Source organism: Octopus bimaculoides, chromosome 18 (genome assembly GCF_046866305.1).
Source record: "Octopus bimaculoides isolate indiv1 chromosome 18, ASM4686630v1, whole genome shotgun sequence".
Lineage (NCBI taxonomy): Eukaryota > Metazoa > Mollusca > Cephalopoda > Octopoda > Octopodidae > Octopus > Octopus bimaculoides.
Window position 1 is genome coordinate 2,038,731 of NC_142945.1, and position 20,594 is coordinate 2,059,324.

General features: G+C 37.6%; 1 protein-coding gene across 4 annotated transcripts in view; it reads left to right on the forward strand.

The window, feature by feature from the left end:
• The first annotated feature begins 29 nt into the window (after window positions 1-29).
• LOC106871468 (mitochondrial coenzyme A transporter SLC25A42) overlaps window positions 30-20,594 on the forward strand; it is a 23,193-nt gene continuing 2,628 nt past the window's right edge. The window contains exons 1-6 of one of the 4 annotated variants that reach the window (XM_014917947.3): window positions 30-2,689; window positions 14,536-14,769; window positions 15,325-15,433; window positions 17,211-17,397; window positions 19,007-19,123; window positions 19,442-19,593. In XM_014917947.3, coding sequence (XP_014773433.1) covers window positions 14,596-14,769; window positions 15,325-15,433; window positions 17,211-17,397; window positions 19,007-19,123; window positions 19,442-19,593 — 739 coding nt within the window. In that variant the 5' untranslated portion in view covers window positions 30-2,689; window positions 14,536-14,595. Of the gene's footprint in view, window positions 2,690-3,074; window positions 3,200-12,729; window positions 13,066-14,535; window positions 14,770-15,324; window positions 15,434-17,210; window positions 17,398-19,006; window positions 19,124-19,441; window positions 19,594-20,594 lie in introns of those variants that run through there. The other 3 variants (XM_014917955.3, XM_052974594.2, XM_014917963.3) reach the window with 3 other exon arrangements.

Sequence of the window (20,594 nt, forward strand, 5' to 3'; positions counted from 1 at the left end):
AAAGATAGATAGATAGATAGATAGATGGTGAAGAAAGAGGGAGAGACAGAGAGCCAGCTAAAGAGAGAGTAAGTAGGTAGGGAAGAGGGAAAGTGAAAGAAAGAGAAACTGCGTTGTTGCCTGTAGTCTAAACAAGGGAGACAATTGCTAATTACGAAAATTCGCAGGTAAATAACCTTCACGGAACGAGATAGGTCTCTCAATGTGCACCTTGACCTGCTAGAAATTATAGCCAAATCTCCCTCAAATCCTGTCCTACCGTCTTTTCAAAAGACGATTCATTGCACAATGGTAATCCGAGATAAAGTATAACTTGATAAAAGACAGGGTGGTCACAGCTGGAACACCTTTGGCCATGGGTCAGTTTGATCAGCCAACCAGTAGAAGAGCCTCTAACTCAGTTGTGGGCAAACTGCAGGACTTTCTGAATGATCTGCCTAACGAAAAATTACTTTGAATTTGTTTAGTAATGCAGTCTGCATGTATCATGCGGCCCGCTTCTCGAGAAAGGTAACCCGTATCTGGTCTTAATATTGACCCAATCTAAGGCGGGGAGCTGAGAGAACCGTAAGCACACCGGACGAAATGCTTAGTGGCATTTCGTCCGTCTTTACATTCTGAGTTCAAATTCCGCCCAGGTCGATTTTGCCTTTCATCCTTTCGGCTGTCGATAAAATAAGTACCAGAGAAACACTGGGGTCGATCTAATCGACTTAGTCTTCCCCCCGAAATTGCTGGCCTTGTGCCAAATTTGAAACCAATATTGACTCGATTTGCTAAAAATAGCAGCCAAATCTCTCCTTCAAATCACATCCCTCTTAAAGAGAAGGTAGAAAACATGACATAATGTAGTGCTACATGATATTCGCCCCAACTATAGCAGGTATCTCTACCGTTTGGTACCCCACGAATTTGTTGGGTTTTCTTTTTTCTCATACCTTTATTAATGACGCATATATTTCATTGAGACTTTGCAGAAATATGCTTTTGAATGTTTAAATGCCAATTATGTTGATTTAAAAAGGAATTTAATTTTTTTTTTTTTTTCTGCTCATGATCATTTCACAATACGAAAAAGAATTTGACATCCAGGGTTGATTTTTTTTCTTGTATTGCACAATGGTATCAACATGAAATTGGAAGGCGCAATAAAAAAGATTGTGCTACTTAACGATTAATCTCCAAGATTATAAATCGAAAGTAATATTGAATAGTTTCGATTTCCTTCTAATGTACTGTACTAGGTTAAAAGCTAAATATGAAGTCGGAATTTTTGGTATTGTGCGTTCCAGTTTTATATTAACAATGAATAACATTTTTTTCTAATATGTTTTCCAATGATGATAAGCACTGAATGGTTAAAAGATATGAATTTTTCTTTTCGAATAAATTTTGAATTTGCATAAAAAAAAACTTCATCAGTACAATCGTCAACTAAGCCTTCGGAAACATATCTTTGAAAAACTCTATTATAAAAAATTAATTATTCAGTATATTACAAAGGAATAAAGTCGGGTGGAGCCCTATACTGTAGGTATGTCTTCTAATACTACTGTTGAAAGCAAAACCAAGCAGAAGCAGGTGTGTCAGTTGGAGCATGCGCATTGATTGCATCTGCGGTTTCTATCTTTCACTCTCCCTCTTTCTTATATTTCTCTCTCTCTCTCTCTCTGTCGCTCTTTGTGTTTTTTTCCTTCTCTCCGCTCTCGCATTCTGTCTTTCTTTCTCTCTTTCCCTATCTTTTTCCCTTTCTCTGTTTCTTTGTCTTTCTCTCCCTCTCCCTCTCTCCATATCTTACGATATCTTTTTCTCCCCCTCCTCCGGCTTCTTTTACACGAGAGGTCCATTAACGGGAGATAACTTCAACATCTCTTGATGTCCAGCATCACCGCAGACGAAGCTGCTGCTGGGATTCCGTTTCATGGGACCCACACAATTATATATATATACGTACAACGTAACATGATTTACCATTTGTCTTATCCTTATTCCATCGTTTCTAATTCCACATCTGCTGTTGAATGAAAGAACAACAGCCCGGAACAGCGATTATAACTCTGTTATTTATTAACATTATCGAAAATAATGTTGACCAAAAGCGAAACGGAGAAAGAAAGTGAAAAGAGGAGAAATAAACACAGGAGAGGGGAGAGACAAGCAACAGCAAGTTTGCTCTAGAATGACATGATATCAAGGATATACTGTTGTCTACCAACACATACACACAGATATATATATATATATAGATATATGCCTTGTTTCGTTATGGATCGCTGTTTATTGTTATCTGTATAAAACAGGGAAATAATTTTTAATTAGTAAGAAAATAAGGACAACAAAGACTGAGAGAGAGAAACTGATTGAAAGACAGAGTAGGAAAGACAGATATATATATATATATAGAGAGAGAGAGAGAGAGAGTAATAGTGCAAGATATATATATAGAGAGAGAGAAAGTAAGAGAGAAAGGGCAAGACACACATACACACTCGCACATAGTATATATATAGAGAGAGGGAGGGTGGGAGAAAGGAGTCTGGTGTCGGCTTTTGGCAAGAACTCATTCTTCTGAGGTGGAACTACGAGAAATTGAACCCTGGTATTCATGTTTACAGGAGAAGGAAGACTTGGAAATATTTTTGGATAATTAACGGCTTTGATCCTCTTGTCCTTTTTTTTGAAAAAAAAGGTAAGTTATATGGCAATCTTTCGTTTGTAAATTGTACTGAAAACGAAAGATTATCACGTTATATTCTTACTTATTTTGATGTATTTTTGTTTCCAAAAGAGGGGGGGGGCTGATCAATTAATGACATGGTACACACACCTACGTGTGTGTGTGTGTGTGTATGTATCTACATATATACACACATACACTATATATATATATATATATATATATATATGTTCAAACACATACACGTTACATACATATATACAAGTACATGTATATGCATATATATTCCGGTAAACGCACATACAATATATACATACATGCGCTTATACAATGTGTGTGTATATATATATACATATATATATATATGAGAATGTATGTCATGTACCAGTTTCAGTCACTGGACTGACCAGAGTGGGGGCACAGCTTGGAGTATGTATGGGTGGGTGTGTGCAGCCATTTACACGATTCATTTCACATGATACCCAAGCCCATGCTGGAGTACTGCCATTATGTACTATATAGGTAAATATAATGCCTGTTATGCATGTATATATACATACATACACACATATATATGTCGTGTACATATAGTTTATGTAATGTGTAATACGTATACGTAACACAATATAGATGTGCGTGTGTGTGTGTGCGTATATGTTAACAGGTCGGATCGCAGTATTTTTGTTTATCTTGTTTATATATATGTATATATACGTTTAAGGTGAACTATGTTGTTTGTAATGGAAGAATACCTATGTTTATATATATATATATGTGTGTGTGTGTCGCCGTTATTTTCCTTGTCTGAATGACAGCTCTGACATTGTGGTTAGCAACAATTGCCATGTTTATTTATTACTACCACAGATGGACGATGTTTGTAAGGCGAGTTCTTTCTTCTCTCTCTCTCTCTCTCTCTCTCATATATATAAATATATATATACAGAGAGAGAGAGAGAGAGGGGGAGGGGCGAGAAAGTAAGAGAGAATCAGTGAAAGAGTTAGGGAGTGAACAAGTGAGAGACAGAGTTACATTCACACACACACACACAAGTGCATACACATACATACGCACAACAAATGGGAGTAAGATACATACACAGATGGTGGATGAGAGTAAAAGAGAGAAATACATCGTGAGACAGAGAGGGGGGATTATAGATAATGTAGGAGAGAGAGTGAATGGGGAGGTGACAGAAAGAGTAGATGCAGTATAAAGGGAGAGAGAGAGAGAGGATATGGAGTGAGTACGTTTCCTAAGTGACCTCTGTTTTTTGGGGGATTTCTTTTTCGACAGTGTTTTGTTATTTGCCCTTTGTGGTAAATATAGAAATCCTTAATAAGGGCAGTGGATAACTAAAATCAGTAGAGTTACTGTCAAAACAATTTGTACTATTTAATTATGGAACTCTATTTTGCGAGTTCGAATCCTATTACGTCGTTGACTTTGCCTTTCATCGTTCTGGAGTCGAGGAAATGATGTATCAGTCAGAACTGGGGGTGGTTATATATAAATCGTCTCCTTAAAACTTCTGTACCCTTGTGATAGATTCAGTAGCAAAGTCCTTTATCGTGAGTGGCAGCAACGGTAAAGATCCTACAAGAAGGCCCTTGCCATATTTAGTTATGCCCCTTTACTTTTGGATTCGAATCACGCTGAGGTCGACCTTACTTTTTTATCCTTCTGGGGGTCAAACTAAGATTAATATATTTATCAAGTGCTGCGAGTTAATCGAATGGTGCCGCTGCACACTTCTGCCAAATGTATGGCCTTGAATCTGTGCTGTTAGCAATTGTTGTTTGTATTCTATGGAATTGTTAAATGGAATTTGCTATTTGGTACACGGAAGCCTGGCAGAATCTTGTCGTGTGTGGGGGTGGGGGTGTATGTATGTATATGTGTACGTTTTCGTGTGCTCATATATATATATATATATATATATATACATGCATACATACACGTGCGTTTGTGTGTTTGTATACCTGTTTCTCTCTTCGTGTGTGTGTGTGCATGTATTTGTGTGTATACATGTATATGTGTTTGTGCGTGCTTGTGTGTATATACACCAGCACATATATGCACACGCACAAGCATATATATATTTCTGTGCTTGTGTGTGTGTGTGTGTGTGTGTGTGTGTGTGTGTGTGTTAATCAATCAATCAGTCAAACCCATTTTTCTCTCACTGCTGTCGAAAAGCCTTCTGCCCCACCCCTCCTCATCTCTCCATAACCTTTGACCTTAGGTACCTGACCTCTTAATTTTGACATTTTAGTTCCAGTTCTTCTTGGCTGCTGGCAGATGATGCTGCACATCTATTCAGTTGGCCACCAACAGTTCTTGTAGTGCTCATGCAATTAGTTTTAGGAGTCACTGAAGAATTTCTGGCTCTGCTGTGCTATAATAACTAACCTTGAGGGTGGTTATATATCGTCCTGAATGCCTTCAAATTTCTATCCCTTTGTCTTTGATTCATCAACAAAACCCTTTATTACCAATTTGCATGTTGGCTCATTTTTGGGCGATCAGATAAATCAACTCCAGTACTTAAAGGGTTCTTTAGTTTATAAGCCTTGCAACGGTTGGCAGGATTTAACCCTTTACCATTGAAACCAGCCATAGGAAATCCAGATATTTTACCTGTTTTATGTTCAAACCAGCTAGATCTGGAATCTCACTCCTACCACCATCATCATCATCATAATCGTTTAACGTCCGTTTTCTATGCTGGCATGGATTGGTCGGTTTGACTAGAGTCTGGGAAGCCAGGAGGCTGCATCAGGCCCCAATCTGATCTGGCAGGGTTTCTACAGCTGGATGCCCTACCTAATGCCAACCACTAGGAGAGTGTAGTCAGTGCTTTATACGTGCCACCGGCACAGGGGCCAGAAGAGCTGGCATCGACCACGATTGGATGGTGCTGATATTCTTGAAATTAACAATCACATCATTGAAATCTTGAAGTTATAACATAATGCACTATAAATTAGAAGGGTTAATTAGACTAATTATTACTAATAAGGGTTAATTAGACTGAAACATAGCTGGAGTTATCTCCACATTGCCAAAGTTCCCCCACTGCAGTTCTTATTTGATTCATTTTGGTGTTATCTCCTTTTCTTTTTTTATTAATCAAGATTAGTCATTTAGATAATCAATTTTTATTATAGGTGGTGGTGGGGATGGAAAATGTTAATTAACATGTTTTGGTTTACTACATTCTGCATTCTCATGTGTGCCTGATGTCACTCATGGCAGATAATCTCGAGTGTCAATTATGGCAGGCAATATGTTGAGTGCCACTCCCAGCAAGTAATGTCGAGTGCCACTCAGGGCAGTCACATATCAGACAGTCAATTGGTAGAATTGTTAGAGCAGCATTTTGGCTTTGTTGCAATATTTGTTCTAGCTCTCCTTTCTCTGAGTTCAAATCCCACCAATGTCAACTTTAGCTTTCATCCTTTCAGGATCTTTAAATAAAATATAAACAGCCCATGCTGGTGTAGCACACTTCTGTCTTCCAGCTGCAACATCTTGAATGTTCCGCAGGGTTGAGGGTCAGGAGGACCAGCAAGGTATCTATGTCAACCTGACACTACATGGACACCTAAATTACAATCAGCCATGTGAACTCAAGTGTTTAAAAACTCAGTGCCAGGCGGCACTGGCAATGACCATGCTCGAATGGTGCTTTTTATGTTCCACCGGCACCGGACCAGTCACGATACCAGTTATTAGTTTTATCTTTGATATCAAATAGTATGGTAGCGAGCTGGCAGAATTATTAGTATGCTGGGCAATATGCTTTGTGCATTTCGTTTGATTTCACATTCTGATTTCAAATTCTGCTCAGGTCAACTTTCCCTTTCTTCCTCTCAGGGGTCGATAAAATAAATACCACATAAGAGCACTGGGATCAACGCAATCGACCTACCCTCTTCCCTGAAATTGCTGGCTTTGTGCCAAAATTCGAAACCAATATTCATTTTATTCTAAAATGGAAACGGTTCTTCTCTTTCTATTCTACTTCTACTCCATCTTCTTTTTCTACTTGGTTTCATTGTTGTAACTGGTTTTAGGTTTACAGCAGTAGTTCCTACTTCATAATGGTATTCAGCTCAGCAGGGCCTTCTAGTATTTAGAAAATAGCATCAGTTATTGCTCAGTGGTGCTTAACATGTTGTTCATACTTCACAGCATTGTTTGTGCAACAGGCACAACAACAGTACATCCATTATTTATCAAGCATAGCAGAAAACTAATCCGACTCCTCTCTATTATCACAACATATTGGAAAAAAATCTCATTTTCCTCAGAACTCCGTTTATTTATTTATTTCTCCATTCATTATGATACAATGAAAATTCACACACACACACACACACACACACACACACACATATATATATATATATATATATATATATATATAGAGAGAGAGAGAGAGAGAGAGAGAGAGGGGGGGGATGCTGAAATGTTCCTGGCTTTAAGGGTATTGTGAAAGGCCTGGCCGGAGGTCCAATCTTCCAAGTTCTTTTACAGAGCTTAGAAAAATTGAAGGACCCCTGCAATAAGTGTGGGAATATGATGAATAAAATCATAATTAACTGATTTTTTAGTATTTTCTTTTATCCAGAGCCAGGAACTTTTCAGCACCCCTCATATATATATATATATATATATGTCTTTTATCTTTTGTTTCGGTTACTAGACTGCAGCCATGCTGGAGCACCACTTTGAAGAATTTTTAGTTGAATGAATTGACCCCAGTGTCTGCTATTATTTCTTATTAAGGCTGCTACTTATTCTATTGTTCCCTTTTGCCAAACTGCTAAGTTACTGGGACATAAACTCACCAACACTGATTGCCAAGCGGTCGTAGGGAAAAATACTCAAATACAATGACACTTACACACTCACATACATATATATCTGTCTGTCTACCTCTCTGTCTATCTATCTATCTATCTATCTATCTATCTATCTATCTATATGTATATATATATATATATATATATATATATATATATACACATACACATACAATGGCTGATGACTAGCATCGGGCTTGAAACTCAAGTGTACCAATGAATTTGAATATACCACCGGCATTGCCCAAATGACCTGAACTCAGGGAATACCTGATAAGCCGCCCATACCTGGATACCACTCACTCAACAAGAACTCCCTACTTGAATGGACCATAATACCACAAGACTTGACTTAAAAAGGATTTAGATAATCCTATCAGGCGGTGCTGTTAAGTTAGACATGACCTGGAACAATCTTTGGTTGAAACATATCTAAGTTTTACACACACACACACACACACACACACACACACACACACACACACACATAGTAAAATGAGGATTGAAATAGAATCAGGTACTTGAGAAGGTATGTACTAGGTGGGGGTTGGGTAATCTCTGTGGTTCTGGCCTACGGTTGGTATCAGATACGATATTCTGGTTGTGTACACAGAGAAAAACCAATCCTATGAGTATTTAGAGCCTAGGGGCTGGTCCAAATCACGCGTTACTTTGAATAGTACATCGTTGGTATACTCTAGGGTGTCCGACAAGTCATAAATCCCCTTGGTGCATTATAATCAAATGAGAGCTGTCCATTGTATTTGATTATATACACACATATATATATATATGATGAGCTTCTTTTGGCTTTTGTCAACCAAATCCACTCCCATGGCTTTGGTTGGCCCAAGACCATTGTAGGAGACACTCAACCAAGGTGCCACACAGTAGGACTGAACTTGGAACCATGTGGTTGGGAAGCAAACTTCTTGCCACACCTGTGCCTGTAATTGAACATGTATATATATTAGTTGTTGTGTGGGTGGCTTAGAATAGAAATGTGCAGTTGTGATTGTGAGTGCATATTTGTACATGCAGTCATGATTGTGTGTGTGTGTGTGTGTGTGTGCATTAAAGTCTGCTTAAGATATGTATGCGTGCACACGATTGTGTGTGTGTGTGTGTGTGTGTGTAAGCAAATGAGACGGGGAGGAGCTGGTGAATGTAAACAGTGATAATGAAACATGTGGAGGGGTGGAGGGAGAGGTTGGAGGTTGCTGGTAACATGGAGATACAGAGATTAGTCTGTCAGCTGCTGTGTATCACATGACCAAATGGAAAGCGTAAATGATACATTTCTTGTGGTTAAGAGACACGAAACCCTAAACCAATTATTTTAGGTGATTAATTTCTTTTGTAGTAGATGTGAGCCGTGATTGAGAACGTGGAGTCTCATGCGAATACTTCCTTTCCTGTTTGCTTTGTTAATTATATATCCATCTTACAAGGATATATAAAAGAAAGAAACAAAACAATAAAACTAAAACTACTGACCTATCCCATACCTACCTACCTACCAAAAAGGACACACCTAAATATCCACACCTGCTTACAAAATTCTAAAGAATAACACTGCCCCAAATTCAATAAAAATTTCTCCAAAGCACCTCTCCTTAACAATCTACCCTAAAACCTAATTACTGCTCCACTCAAACCTACTGACTGAAACTTTGAGGTTACTGTCGATAATATTCATCATCATCATCATCATCATCATCATGTAATGGATACTTCTATCCCTTAGACAGTTATTTTAACCTCTAACTCAGCAAACCTTATATATAGTTTTTATTCTTTTCTTCTTTTACTTGTTTCAGTCATTTGACTGCGGCCATGTTGGAGCACTGCTTTAGTCAAACAAATTGCATATTCTTTGTAAGCCTAGTACTTATTCTATCGTTCTCTTTTTGCCAAACCACTAAGTTACGAGGACATAAACACACCAGCATTGGTTGTCAAGCGATGGTGGGGGCACAAACACAGACGCACACACAAATATAGACATAAATTATATATATATTACGATGGGCTTCTTCTAGTTTCCGTTTATCAAATTCACTCACAAGTCTTTGGTCAGCCCAAGGCTATAATAAAAGACAGTTACCCAAGGTCCCACGCAGTTGGACTGAACCTGGAACCATGTTGTTAGGAAGCAAGTTTCTTACCACACACACATACAACCATGCATATATATATATATATATATATATATATGTATATACACACACACACACACACCTGTGTGTATATGCATACATAAATATATAGGTGTATGTGTGTATGTATATTCACTATGTATATTCACTTGTGCATACAGCCCCCCCCCCCACACACACACACACATAAATAGTTAAAAAATTAGGCTGATGAGGAGAGTGGAAAGCAGTTAAAGTAGTTTCGATTGTTATTGATGTGACTAAATCATTCTTCAATTGATGCTACAGACATGTCTGCTGCTGCTGCTACCGTATTACCATTGTTTGTCACGAGCGATGCTGAATTGTTCTGCTACAGAATTTATAGACTAATCTCTCTTATCAGGTTGTCTGCAAACTCTGCTAACATTGGCAGTTCTTCCATTGCACATCTGTTGTCACCCATCATCATTATCATCATCATCATCATCTGTCATCACTCAACGCTTCAAAACTGCAAGCTAATGTGGGAGCCTCTATATAGTAACTCAAATTTCCTAGAAATAGCAGTGAAATTACCCTAAAATTGTATCCTACGTCTTGGCCTTATAAAGCCTAAATTATTATTCTCCCCCCCCCCCTTGTTTTAGTTATTGAACTGCATTCATGCTGGGGCACCACCTTGATGGGTTCATTTAAAGAAAATTGACCCCAGTGCTTACATTTTAGGTCTGGAACTTATTTTATTGGTCCCTTTTACCAAACTGCTAAGTTATTGGGATGTAAACAAAGTAACACCAGACAATAAACACACAGGCACAATAATGTGATAGGTGTGGGGTTTGTTAATGGGAATCGTTAAAATGGGTGATTGAATGGGAGGGATTAAATAGGGAAAGATCCAATGCATGGCCATCTCTTGTGACACATGCGGTGAGGCAAGAACAAAGTAAGAACAGAGCGTGATCATTGCCAGTGCCACGTGACTGGCTCCCGTGCCGGTGGCACGTAAAAGGCACCATTCAAGCATGGTCGATGCCCGTACTGCCTGACTGGCCCTCGTGCCAGCGGCACGTAAAAAGCACCCACTACATTCTCGGAGTGGTTGGCGCTAGGAAGGGCATCCAGCTGTAGAAACTTTGCCAGATCAGAGTGGAGCCCGGCACAGCCTCCGGACTCTCCAGACCTCAGTCAAATCATCCAACCCATGCCAGCATGGAAAGCAGACGTTAAACGACGATGATGATGATGAATGTGAATAAATAAGAATTACATTTGACACAGTATGGCTGAATGTTGAAGGGTTAATAAATATTAAAAAAATCCTTCACTTGATGTCTAATTAATCTTCAGTGATAGGCACATACGGCCATATATTTGAGGTGGGGAGTGGGAAGCATGGTTGATTACAGCACCCTAGCAGTTGGCTGTTATTTTATCACATTAACCCCAGTTGGGTGAAAGGCAAAGGTAACCTTGGTAGGATTTGAACTCGAAATGTAAAGAGCTAGAACTAATACTGCCAGGCATTTTTTCTAATACTATACAATTCAATCCAGCAATTATAAAGAAAGGAGCAAATCAATTACATCAACCCCAGTATTCAACTGGTACTTATGTTATCAACTCTAAAAGGATAAAAGGCAGAGTTGACCTTGGTAGAATTTGAACTCAGAGTGTAAAGAACTTGAGGAAATGCCAGTCAGCATTTTGGTCAGTGCGCTAACCATTTTGCCATTTCACCACCTTTTAATAATCATAATAATTTCTTAGCTTGGCATAACACCAGAAAGGAATCTCTGTTAAGTGGTTGGTGTGGTGTAGTGGAAGGTTGGAGAGGATAGATAAGTAAACAGATCGATAGAGATAACAAGTGGATTATGTCGTAGTTATTTTGTGAATAGCAATGATTTCCCCCCCCCCCCACTCCTCTTTTGATAAAGATAACTATGACAAACAAAAATGAATACCAAACACATAACTTATTATTCCTTTGATATTGTTTCACCAAACCATTGTTCTTTGACAACCACTTGCCATGTATATAGTCTGTATAGTCTCCTTGTCTGTCTGCCTGTCTCAAAACAATATCAAGTTTTGTTTGTCTGTAGCAGCAGGTCTCAAATCGCTTTGACTTCACGACAGGCACATATGAGATTGAATAAATAAAAAAAAATTTTTTAATCTAGAAATTACTGAGGAGCTTCTTCACGTGAAGTGTCCCTTTTAACAGGGACAAAACCCAGATTCTAAATGATGGATGATGATGGTATTCACAGATATATCTAAAGTCATTGGACAAAGAAAGCCTGAGAACGCATAAGATGCCACTCAGAGGAACTGGAAAGTTGCCAAAGTAATAAGTTTGCAAAAGTGATGGGATGTGTGCTAATCTTTGGCCGAGATTAGCTTAGATGTACGCATGTGTGAAGATATGTGGCCTTGTGGTTAGGGTGTAGCATTTGCAGTTGTTTAATTGTGGGTTCAAAACCTGGACCAGCAGCATGTTGTGTTCTTGAGCAGAAGGCTACAGTCCACTCAGCTGTCAATGTGTAACCCTGTGATGGAATGGCCTTCCAAATCAGGGGAAATGTTGGCCAGTGGGGTGGCACCATTCGAATGCTAAAATGATGCAAAGCACATTGTAACCAGTGATAATCTGGTTGACTGCATGATATATGTACACACACTCAGAGTCATGGCAGCTGTATAGTTAAAAGGTTCATTCCTCAACCATAGGGTCCCAGGTTCAGTCTCACTGCATGCCACCTTGTGTAAATGTCTTCTTTAAACCTGGTCTTTTGAGTGGTTTTAGTTGATAGAAACCTACCGTTTCTGTAGGTAGATGTGTGTATATATGGGTTGTGATAACATGGTCAATTATATGTGGTGAGTGTTTAGTAATTAATTTTGTAGATAGATAAACCATACCTGTGTATATTTATATAAACCATGTCTTTGTATGTTATGTAAATTCTGTAGATCATGTCTATGCATATTTTATTATGTAAATAATGTGTATGTATGATCATTATATAAATCATATCTGTGTATATTTTCTTACATAAAACCGTGTGTGTGTGTGTGCATAGCTATTGTATAGCTCATGTCCTATCAAAATAAGATATTATTAACTGACCTCGGTTGCAGCCATAAAAGACAGTCTTGCATCTTTCTGATTATTTGTCTGGCCTAGAAAGATAAGTGATTCAGAGAAGGTTTGACAGAAAATATCCAGTTGCTTTGGGTTTTATTTTCTCCTCAACTTGCTCTAGGATGTTAAGCTTATCAGTTTTTCTGTTTAGTTACAACATATAAAAAGAGGATTACTTTTGTTGTGTAAGATTCTGTCTTTGATAAAGGAAGAACTCTGCTCAAGTAAGCACTTCTCATTCCTCATAACTTACCATCTTTTGTCAACTCATTTTTACATTGTCAATCGAACGTCCTATCTTCTTTCATTCCTAGTAAATACATTCTGTTTGTTGGTGCCAACAAACTAAATATGGCTTGTTCTAGGATCAAGGAGAAAGAAGCAGAAACCACTTGCTTTATTGATATTTCTATCCATTTCCACAGAAGCCAATATTGATAATGGGTCACCCCTAAAGTTTCATTTTCACCATATATATATATTGGAGCCTAGTGCAGCCCAATGGCTTGACAGACCTCAGTCAAACCGTCCAACCCATGCCAGCATGGAAAATGGATGTTAAACGATGATGATGATGATAATGATATATATCCCCAAATTCCTTGCATTGTCTTGTTCTGCAAGATTTTCACCAATGTTCCCATAGATTTTACCTATCTAGGTTGAACCAACACAAAGGACCACTCAGATTTTCCCCTATTTTGTACACCAGGTACGAATCACTAAGAACTTTCACTCTCTGAAATCTCTTGGTTTTCTGCTGAATTTATATATTTCTATATTCTCTTATCGATATATATGCTATACATGACTTAATACCTTGTAACTACCTGTTTGTGTCTTATTCTGTTATACCCCCTCCACACTCACACACAGCTTAAACAGACGATATATATATCGGAGTGAGGTGAACCTTATATCAGCAGTGGTTTGTATTTTGGCCTTCATGGGCCTTGTCAGTGGTGTGTACTTGCTTGTCACATGCCTAAACGAAATTTATCTGCTCCAATTTTTACCATTTTTAAAATACATTCTCCAGGTTGGAAAAAATGTTGGGTTAACAAAATTTGCCTGGAAAAGAGTGTAGTGGTTGTGGGAAAATGTGGGGCAACAAACCATTGTTCCTTTTGATGGTTGGATAGCTTCCTGTTGACCTAAATCTATCCATTTATTGTCAGAAACTGTTCAAGTGTCTTTATTCTGACTCCCCTGAATGGGTTATCCACTTCTTAATCCTCTGCTTCTCCTGTGTATCCAGTATCATACGCTGGACATATTTCCCTGACATTCATACATCATATTGATCCCCACCCTTTTTTTTTTTTGTGCAACCAGTAGAGTAACTTAGGATTTATGAAAGGAAAGCATTATATTACTCAGAATGGTGACATGTGAAAGGCAACCACTACACTCTTGGAGTAGTTGGCATTAGGAAGGGCATCCAGCCATGGAGCCTGGTACAGCTGCCCAGCTTGCCAATCCCAAACTATCTAACCCATACTAGCATAGAAAACAGACACTAAATGATGACGACGATGACGACAACGACAATGATGATGATGATATAAAAGAAAGGCTAACGAAAAGCATGGATGTTAAGGACAAACTTATGAAAATGCTTTGGACAGGCAAAGGGTCAATCTGTCACTGTTACCAGAATAACTCTTTTAATTCTTGTGTGTTTCTACTTTCAGTTATCAGAGACCCAGTGACAAGTTCTTACTCCTCTCAGTGATGTACATGCGTTGTTTGACATGAGCACGAAGGTGACAGAGGCTTCAACTGTTGACCTCTTAAACCGTCCAGAAATCCAGCTGGTGGCCACATCAATGGGTGGCACAGACAAAGGTCAACAACGAAGCCCTCCCCTGCCGAATTCTGTTGATGTGGAGGAACCATATCACCATGAACTTGCCATTAACAACAAGGTAAGACATTCTTTTGTATTCTCTTAGCATTTTTCTTCTCTTGATAACCATCAACTTATGTTGTTGGTGTTGTTGTTGTTGTTTAGCATCAAGTCAAACCTAATCAAAAGCTTCCTAACCGAGATGACTCTGACTTCTAGAAGTGAATGTAGGACTGTATTAATTAATGTCGTTATCTTAAGAAAGAAGGGTATGATTTGAGGAAGATTTGGCTGCTATTTCCAGCAGGTCATACAGCTGTAGAGACTCTTGCTGGTACTGATGGGGGTGATGATGATGATGATGATGGTGGTGGTAAGGACGCCTGTGATGCTGTGAATGACGATTGGTGATTGGTGATTCGTTGGTGATAATTGTGATGGTAATGTTCATTGATGGCATTGGTGGTAATGATGATGATGTTGGTGCTGGCAATGATGCTGGGGGTTACAGTGGTTAGATTATACCACAATTATCAACATTGTTTTGTCTTTACGGTGGGAATGGGTGACTTTGGTGTTTATGATGATGATGATGATGATGATGACTCTGAAATCTAATGTTTTACTGTTTCAGATATCGAACAAGAATAAAATTATTACATCATTGATTGCGGGTGCCTTGGCCGGGGCATTGGCCAAAACAGCTATTGCTCCCCTCGACAGGACGAAAATCAACTTCCAAAGTACGTCTTTGAATCCTTTCTTCCTGGCCCTTCCCCTTCTAGTTTGTTTTTATGTTCAACAGTTTGATATTTCAAAATATATTTTGAGAACATAAAAGTTGAAGAGTTAAGGAAGATAGAAACCTGACCATTTTGATGTCCAGTTTTTCTACACTGGCAGGGGCTGGAGGGAGGCATTTGGTGGTGATTGTGTGTGTGTGTGTGTGTGTATATAGTGGGGCAGTGTTTCATGGCCAGGGTCACTTCCTGATGCCTACCTTTTTTAGGTCCTTTTATAACATGCAGTGTTTCTTCCAAATTGTCCTGAGATAGCATCCCTCATGAATGGGCTGCGTTAAAAATACAATAAATATTAGAAAGACAAAAATTTGTGCTACCAGTGGCCAGTGAGAGCCCCAGATGCATTTTGGCCTTTTTAGGCTTTTTTAATGGCACATACATACAACCAGCCATATACCCGAATGAAAATTTGTTGCCTCTGATATAGGAAAAAGGAATAAAACATTTACTGATGTTGCAAATAGCTGCTCTGCTGAATAAAAATCTGCTATTCACAACTGAGGCATTTTAAAATTAAAATAGCCATCTATGTATCATACTCAATGTATACACACTGTCATACCCAATGATTGGCATTACAATATCATCATAAACTGTATACATATTCTTGAGTGACTACTTTGTACGTTATTTTGCAATATATATATATATATATATATATATAGTTTTAGGGAAAATAACCAATTTTCAAGAACTCATCGATGAAAATCCACTATCACATATAGAAAAATTAATAATTAAAAGCACAATAAATGAGTATAATATAAAGTAAAGTAAGACTCAATTTAATTTTAATTTTTTATAAATTGATTTTAATTGAGTTTTTTACCTGTAATTTTGGATTTTGTCCCTAATATTATTATTATATATATATATATATATATATATATATATATATATATATATATATATATTATAATAATAATAAAATGTAACAAAAGAAAGCGACCTTGATGTTAGAGAAATAGAGGATTGTTTATATATGTTACAATTTAGAACAAACAGTAAAAGGTTGTCATTATAGTACTCAGAGTTTTGAATGTCAGAGCTATGATACGTTCTTGTTGGCTGTCAATGGCAACAGACGCTATGAAAAAAAAACTGTTAAATAGAAGGGAAGTAACTCTAATAGGTGGAAAAAGAAAAAAGATAAAAAATATATGCAACCATATTCTCACAATACATAGACTTAAACCTCCTGCGTTCACGTCTACATACATACACACATACACACAAACATAATTGTATGAACATACTCATTCATACACACATATCCACACACACACACACACACATGTAGATATACATACATACATACATATATATATATACACACACACACACACACACACACACACACTCATACGCAACCACCTCCTCATATACACATATATTTAGACATTTATACGTATAAATATACGTGTATAAATATACGTGTATATATATATGTATATATGATCATTTGCTCCTTTTGATACCAACCTACTCAATACCAATCACATTGATTTCACACCTCTTTAGCCTTGCCTACATCTCTCCCTTTCTGACTATTTAAATTTCAAAATTTCTTTGTATCAATAGCTGACATCATGTTTGTGTGTGATAACAAATTCATTTTTATTTCCTTTCAAATAAGAACGTGTGTGTGTGTGTGTGTGTGTACAGGTGTGCAATTGTATTTTTGTTTGCATAATAATTGATTCTTATTCCCCAACAGGTAAGAACATAAGGTTCTCTGCCCGAGAAGCTGTCCGTTTCCTCTATTCCTGCTTCAAACATGAAGGTTTCCTGAGTTTGTGGCGTGGTAACACAGCCACAATGGCTCGGATCATCCCTTACGCTTCCATGCAATATGCTGCCCACGAACAGTACAAACAGCTCCTAAATCGAGACAAGAGGAAACGGTAAGTAATCACTAAGGTGAAGTTCTAACAGTGGATGATCCCAGCATTCATCTTCGTGGGTTTAGGATTAAGGGCTATTCTCTACAATAATTCACCTAGAAACCTACTCCTGTATATAACAACTGTTTTATCGACCAATCAGAAAGACAAATCTTTTGTCAGTCCTAGCTGGGTCTTGAACACACTCGGTGATAACTTCCAAAGCCTAGTTTGATAAGTGACTTACACACATTGTGTTGTGTTTACATACTGAAAATAAACTTAATAAAAACAAGTTGATCACTGATTGTGTCAGCAGTTTGTGTTCCATTTCTTGGCTACAAAATACAGCTGTTATCTATGTGTTCCTCTGCCCAACTTATTAATATAATGGTGAATATCTTAAGTTATATTTATCTACTTTCATAATGGGAGACTGTAGAGATAAAAATCTATTTCTTTACACTTTTAGTCTATTCATATCTTGTCCTGAAGTGCAAAGTCAGTCACGAGTCCTCCACTAATGTCCTTTGTGTTTCACAGTTTATATAAACCCAAATTTACATCTCTGGTTAATGGACTTCATATTGGAGGATTCTGATGAACTTGCTTTAAAATCTGATCTTTCCACATGGGCCTGCCTAACAGCATATTTTTATTCACAGCTATTAACAGTTCCTTGTTTGTGATGTGTGTTCAATGTATGAGATGGACAAAAGATACCAACTCACATGCATTTATCTGAAGATTACCATATATATATATATATATATATATATATATATATATATATATATATATATACCGAATTTGATCACATATAAAACACTTTTCCTTTTTTTCCCTTTCTTTTTTTCAAAATAAAACCTCAAAAAAAATCACCCCTAATCCTATATGTGAATTTGGACCAATATCATATACTTTAATGTATTAAAAACTGTTTTTCCCGACTATGTTCTGTTGAAATTGGAGTGCATCTAATATGGCCATGTGTCTCTTATACCTTCAGATATGGTAGTTTGTTGTTATTTTTTCAGCCTCGTTAATCTGTCCATACAAATATCTCCTTCTGTACTAAATGAGATTGCAATTAACAACACCCAAGATTAGCTAAACCATTTGGTGTGGCAGGAAACACACTCACACACACAAACACACGTGCACACACAGTTTCTTATTTAGACACAAGGCCTGCAATTTTTAGTTGATACCATCAACCTCAGTATGTGACTGGTATTTTAATTTATTGACCCACAAAGGATGAAAGGCAAAGAGCTAGAAGAATGGGAGCAAAGCATTTTCCCCAACATTCTATCAGCAGCAACAACAACAGAAATAATAATAATAATCCTTCCTACTCTAGGCACCAGACCTGAAATCTTGGGGGAGGGAGTAAGTCGATTACATTGACCCCCAATGCTCAACTGGTACCTACTTTACTGGCCCAGAAAGGATGGAAGGCAAAGTCGACCCTGGTGGCATTTGAACTCAGAACATGAAGACAGACAAAATACCGCTAAGCATTTCAGCTGACTTGCTAACGACTCTGCCAGGTTGCAGTATTAACAATAATGATGATGATGATGATGATGATGATTGTGGTAATGAATTTGTATATTGTATTTTTCAGACATTTGACTCCTGGTAAACGATTTTTAGCTGGAGCTCTTGCTGGGATGACTGCAGTGGCCTTTACCTACCCCCTGGATATGGTCCGTGCTCGGATGGCAGTCACAGCGAGAGAAAGGTGAGTGCAAACACTCTTCTATCCTCTTTCTTGTTTCAGTCATTGGACTGGCCATACTGGGGCACCACCTTAATATTTGGTGTGAATGTGTGTGTGTGTGTGTGTGTTTGTTTGCATGTTTATGTGATATCTCTATCTATTTCCTCTCTATCTATTTCTATCTCTCTCTCTCTCTCTGTCTATCTATCTATTTCTGTCTATCTATCTCTCTCTCTCTCTTTTTCTCTCTATCTATTTCTATCTCTATCTATCTACCTCTCTGTCTGTCCGTCTTCATGTATGTATATGTATTGAATTTTGAATCTTTCATGACTGCAGGTATCACAACTTACCAGAAGTGGTTGTAAAAATTTACCGTGAAGAAGGTTTACGAACATTATATCGAGGATTTTCACCAACAATGCTGGGTAGCATACCGTATTCTGGGACTGGTTTCTTTACCTATGAGTCACTCAAGAAACTTCATGCTGGTAAGTTCTTCAACCAACCATTTCTCTGGAGAAATGGCTTTGACAAATTCTTTGATTGCAATATTTCTGGATACAGTTGATGGATTGAAACAAGGAGTCTTGTGTTGTTTGCATGGATTGTTTTAGGGTTGGAGGTTTGTTGTTGGTGCTGGGGATGTGTTTCGGTAACAGAGGCATGACTTATTTGTGAAGCCTGTGTATTGATGGGGGTTGGGGTTGGGGTTGGGGGCATGTATCAGTGAATCTTGTATTTTTAATGTGACCCCCAATATTAATCTCATAAAATTCTCATTTTTAGTGACTGCTACCATTTCATAGTCAGTAGGGATGGTCACTGGAATGTCTTTGATCATAGGTCTGATATATCAGGGTTGGTATAGTGTTAAATAATTCACAGTTTTGTTTCAAGGTTTGAAATTGTGACCATGTTAACAATGTCTTTGTTACAATTCCATGAAATAGTTGTGGGATCATGAGAGAAAGAAAGACAGAAAAAAAATTGTCATTTTGTATAGAGGCTGACATATTTTTTGTGGTGAGCCCTAAAATAGGTTTAATTAAAATTATACCTGTAACAAGGAGAAAAATTACTAGCCTTAAAAACTCAGGGTAAGAAATGCAAGGGAGATAATTCCATGATCTAAATTGATTAAAAATTGGCTGCTAGCGAGGTTGTTTACTATGAATGGAGGGAGCCTGATCTTTGGTTAGTACAGATAACCTTATCAGATCTCATTACCCAAACTAAACATACCTATATATACCAGACTTTAAAATGACTAAGAATATTGAGAAACCTATCAATTCCACCATATTTGAGAAATGTAGGATTCTAATACAAATTCAAGTTTTAAGTGATGTTCAGTTGCTCTTTAGCTCTAGGTGTGCCTTGTTATTATTTTTTTTTTTGTGTACTTATGTAAGTATTTTTTTTCGTTTTTTTAAAGATAAGATGTGATGATTTGAAGATTTTCCTGCTATTTATAGCAAGTCAAATACAC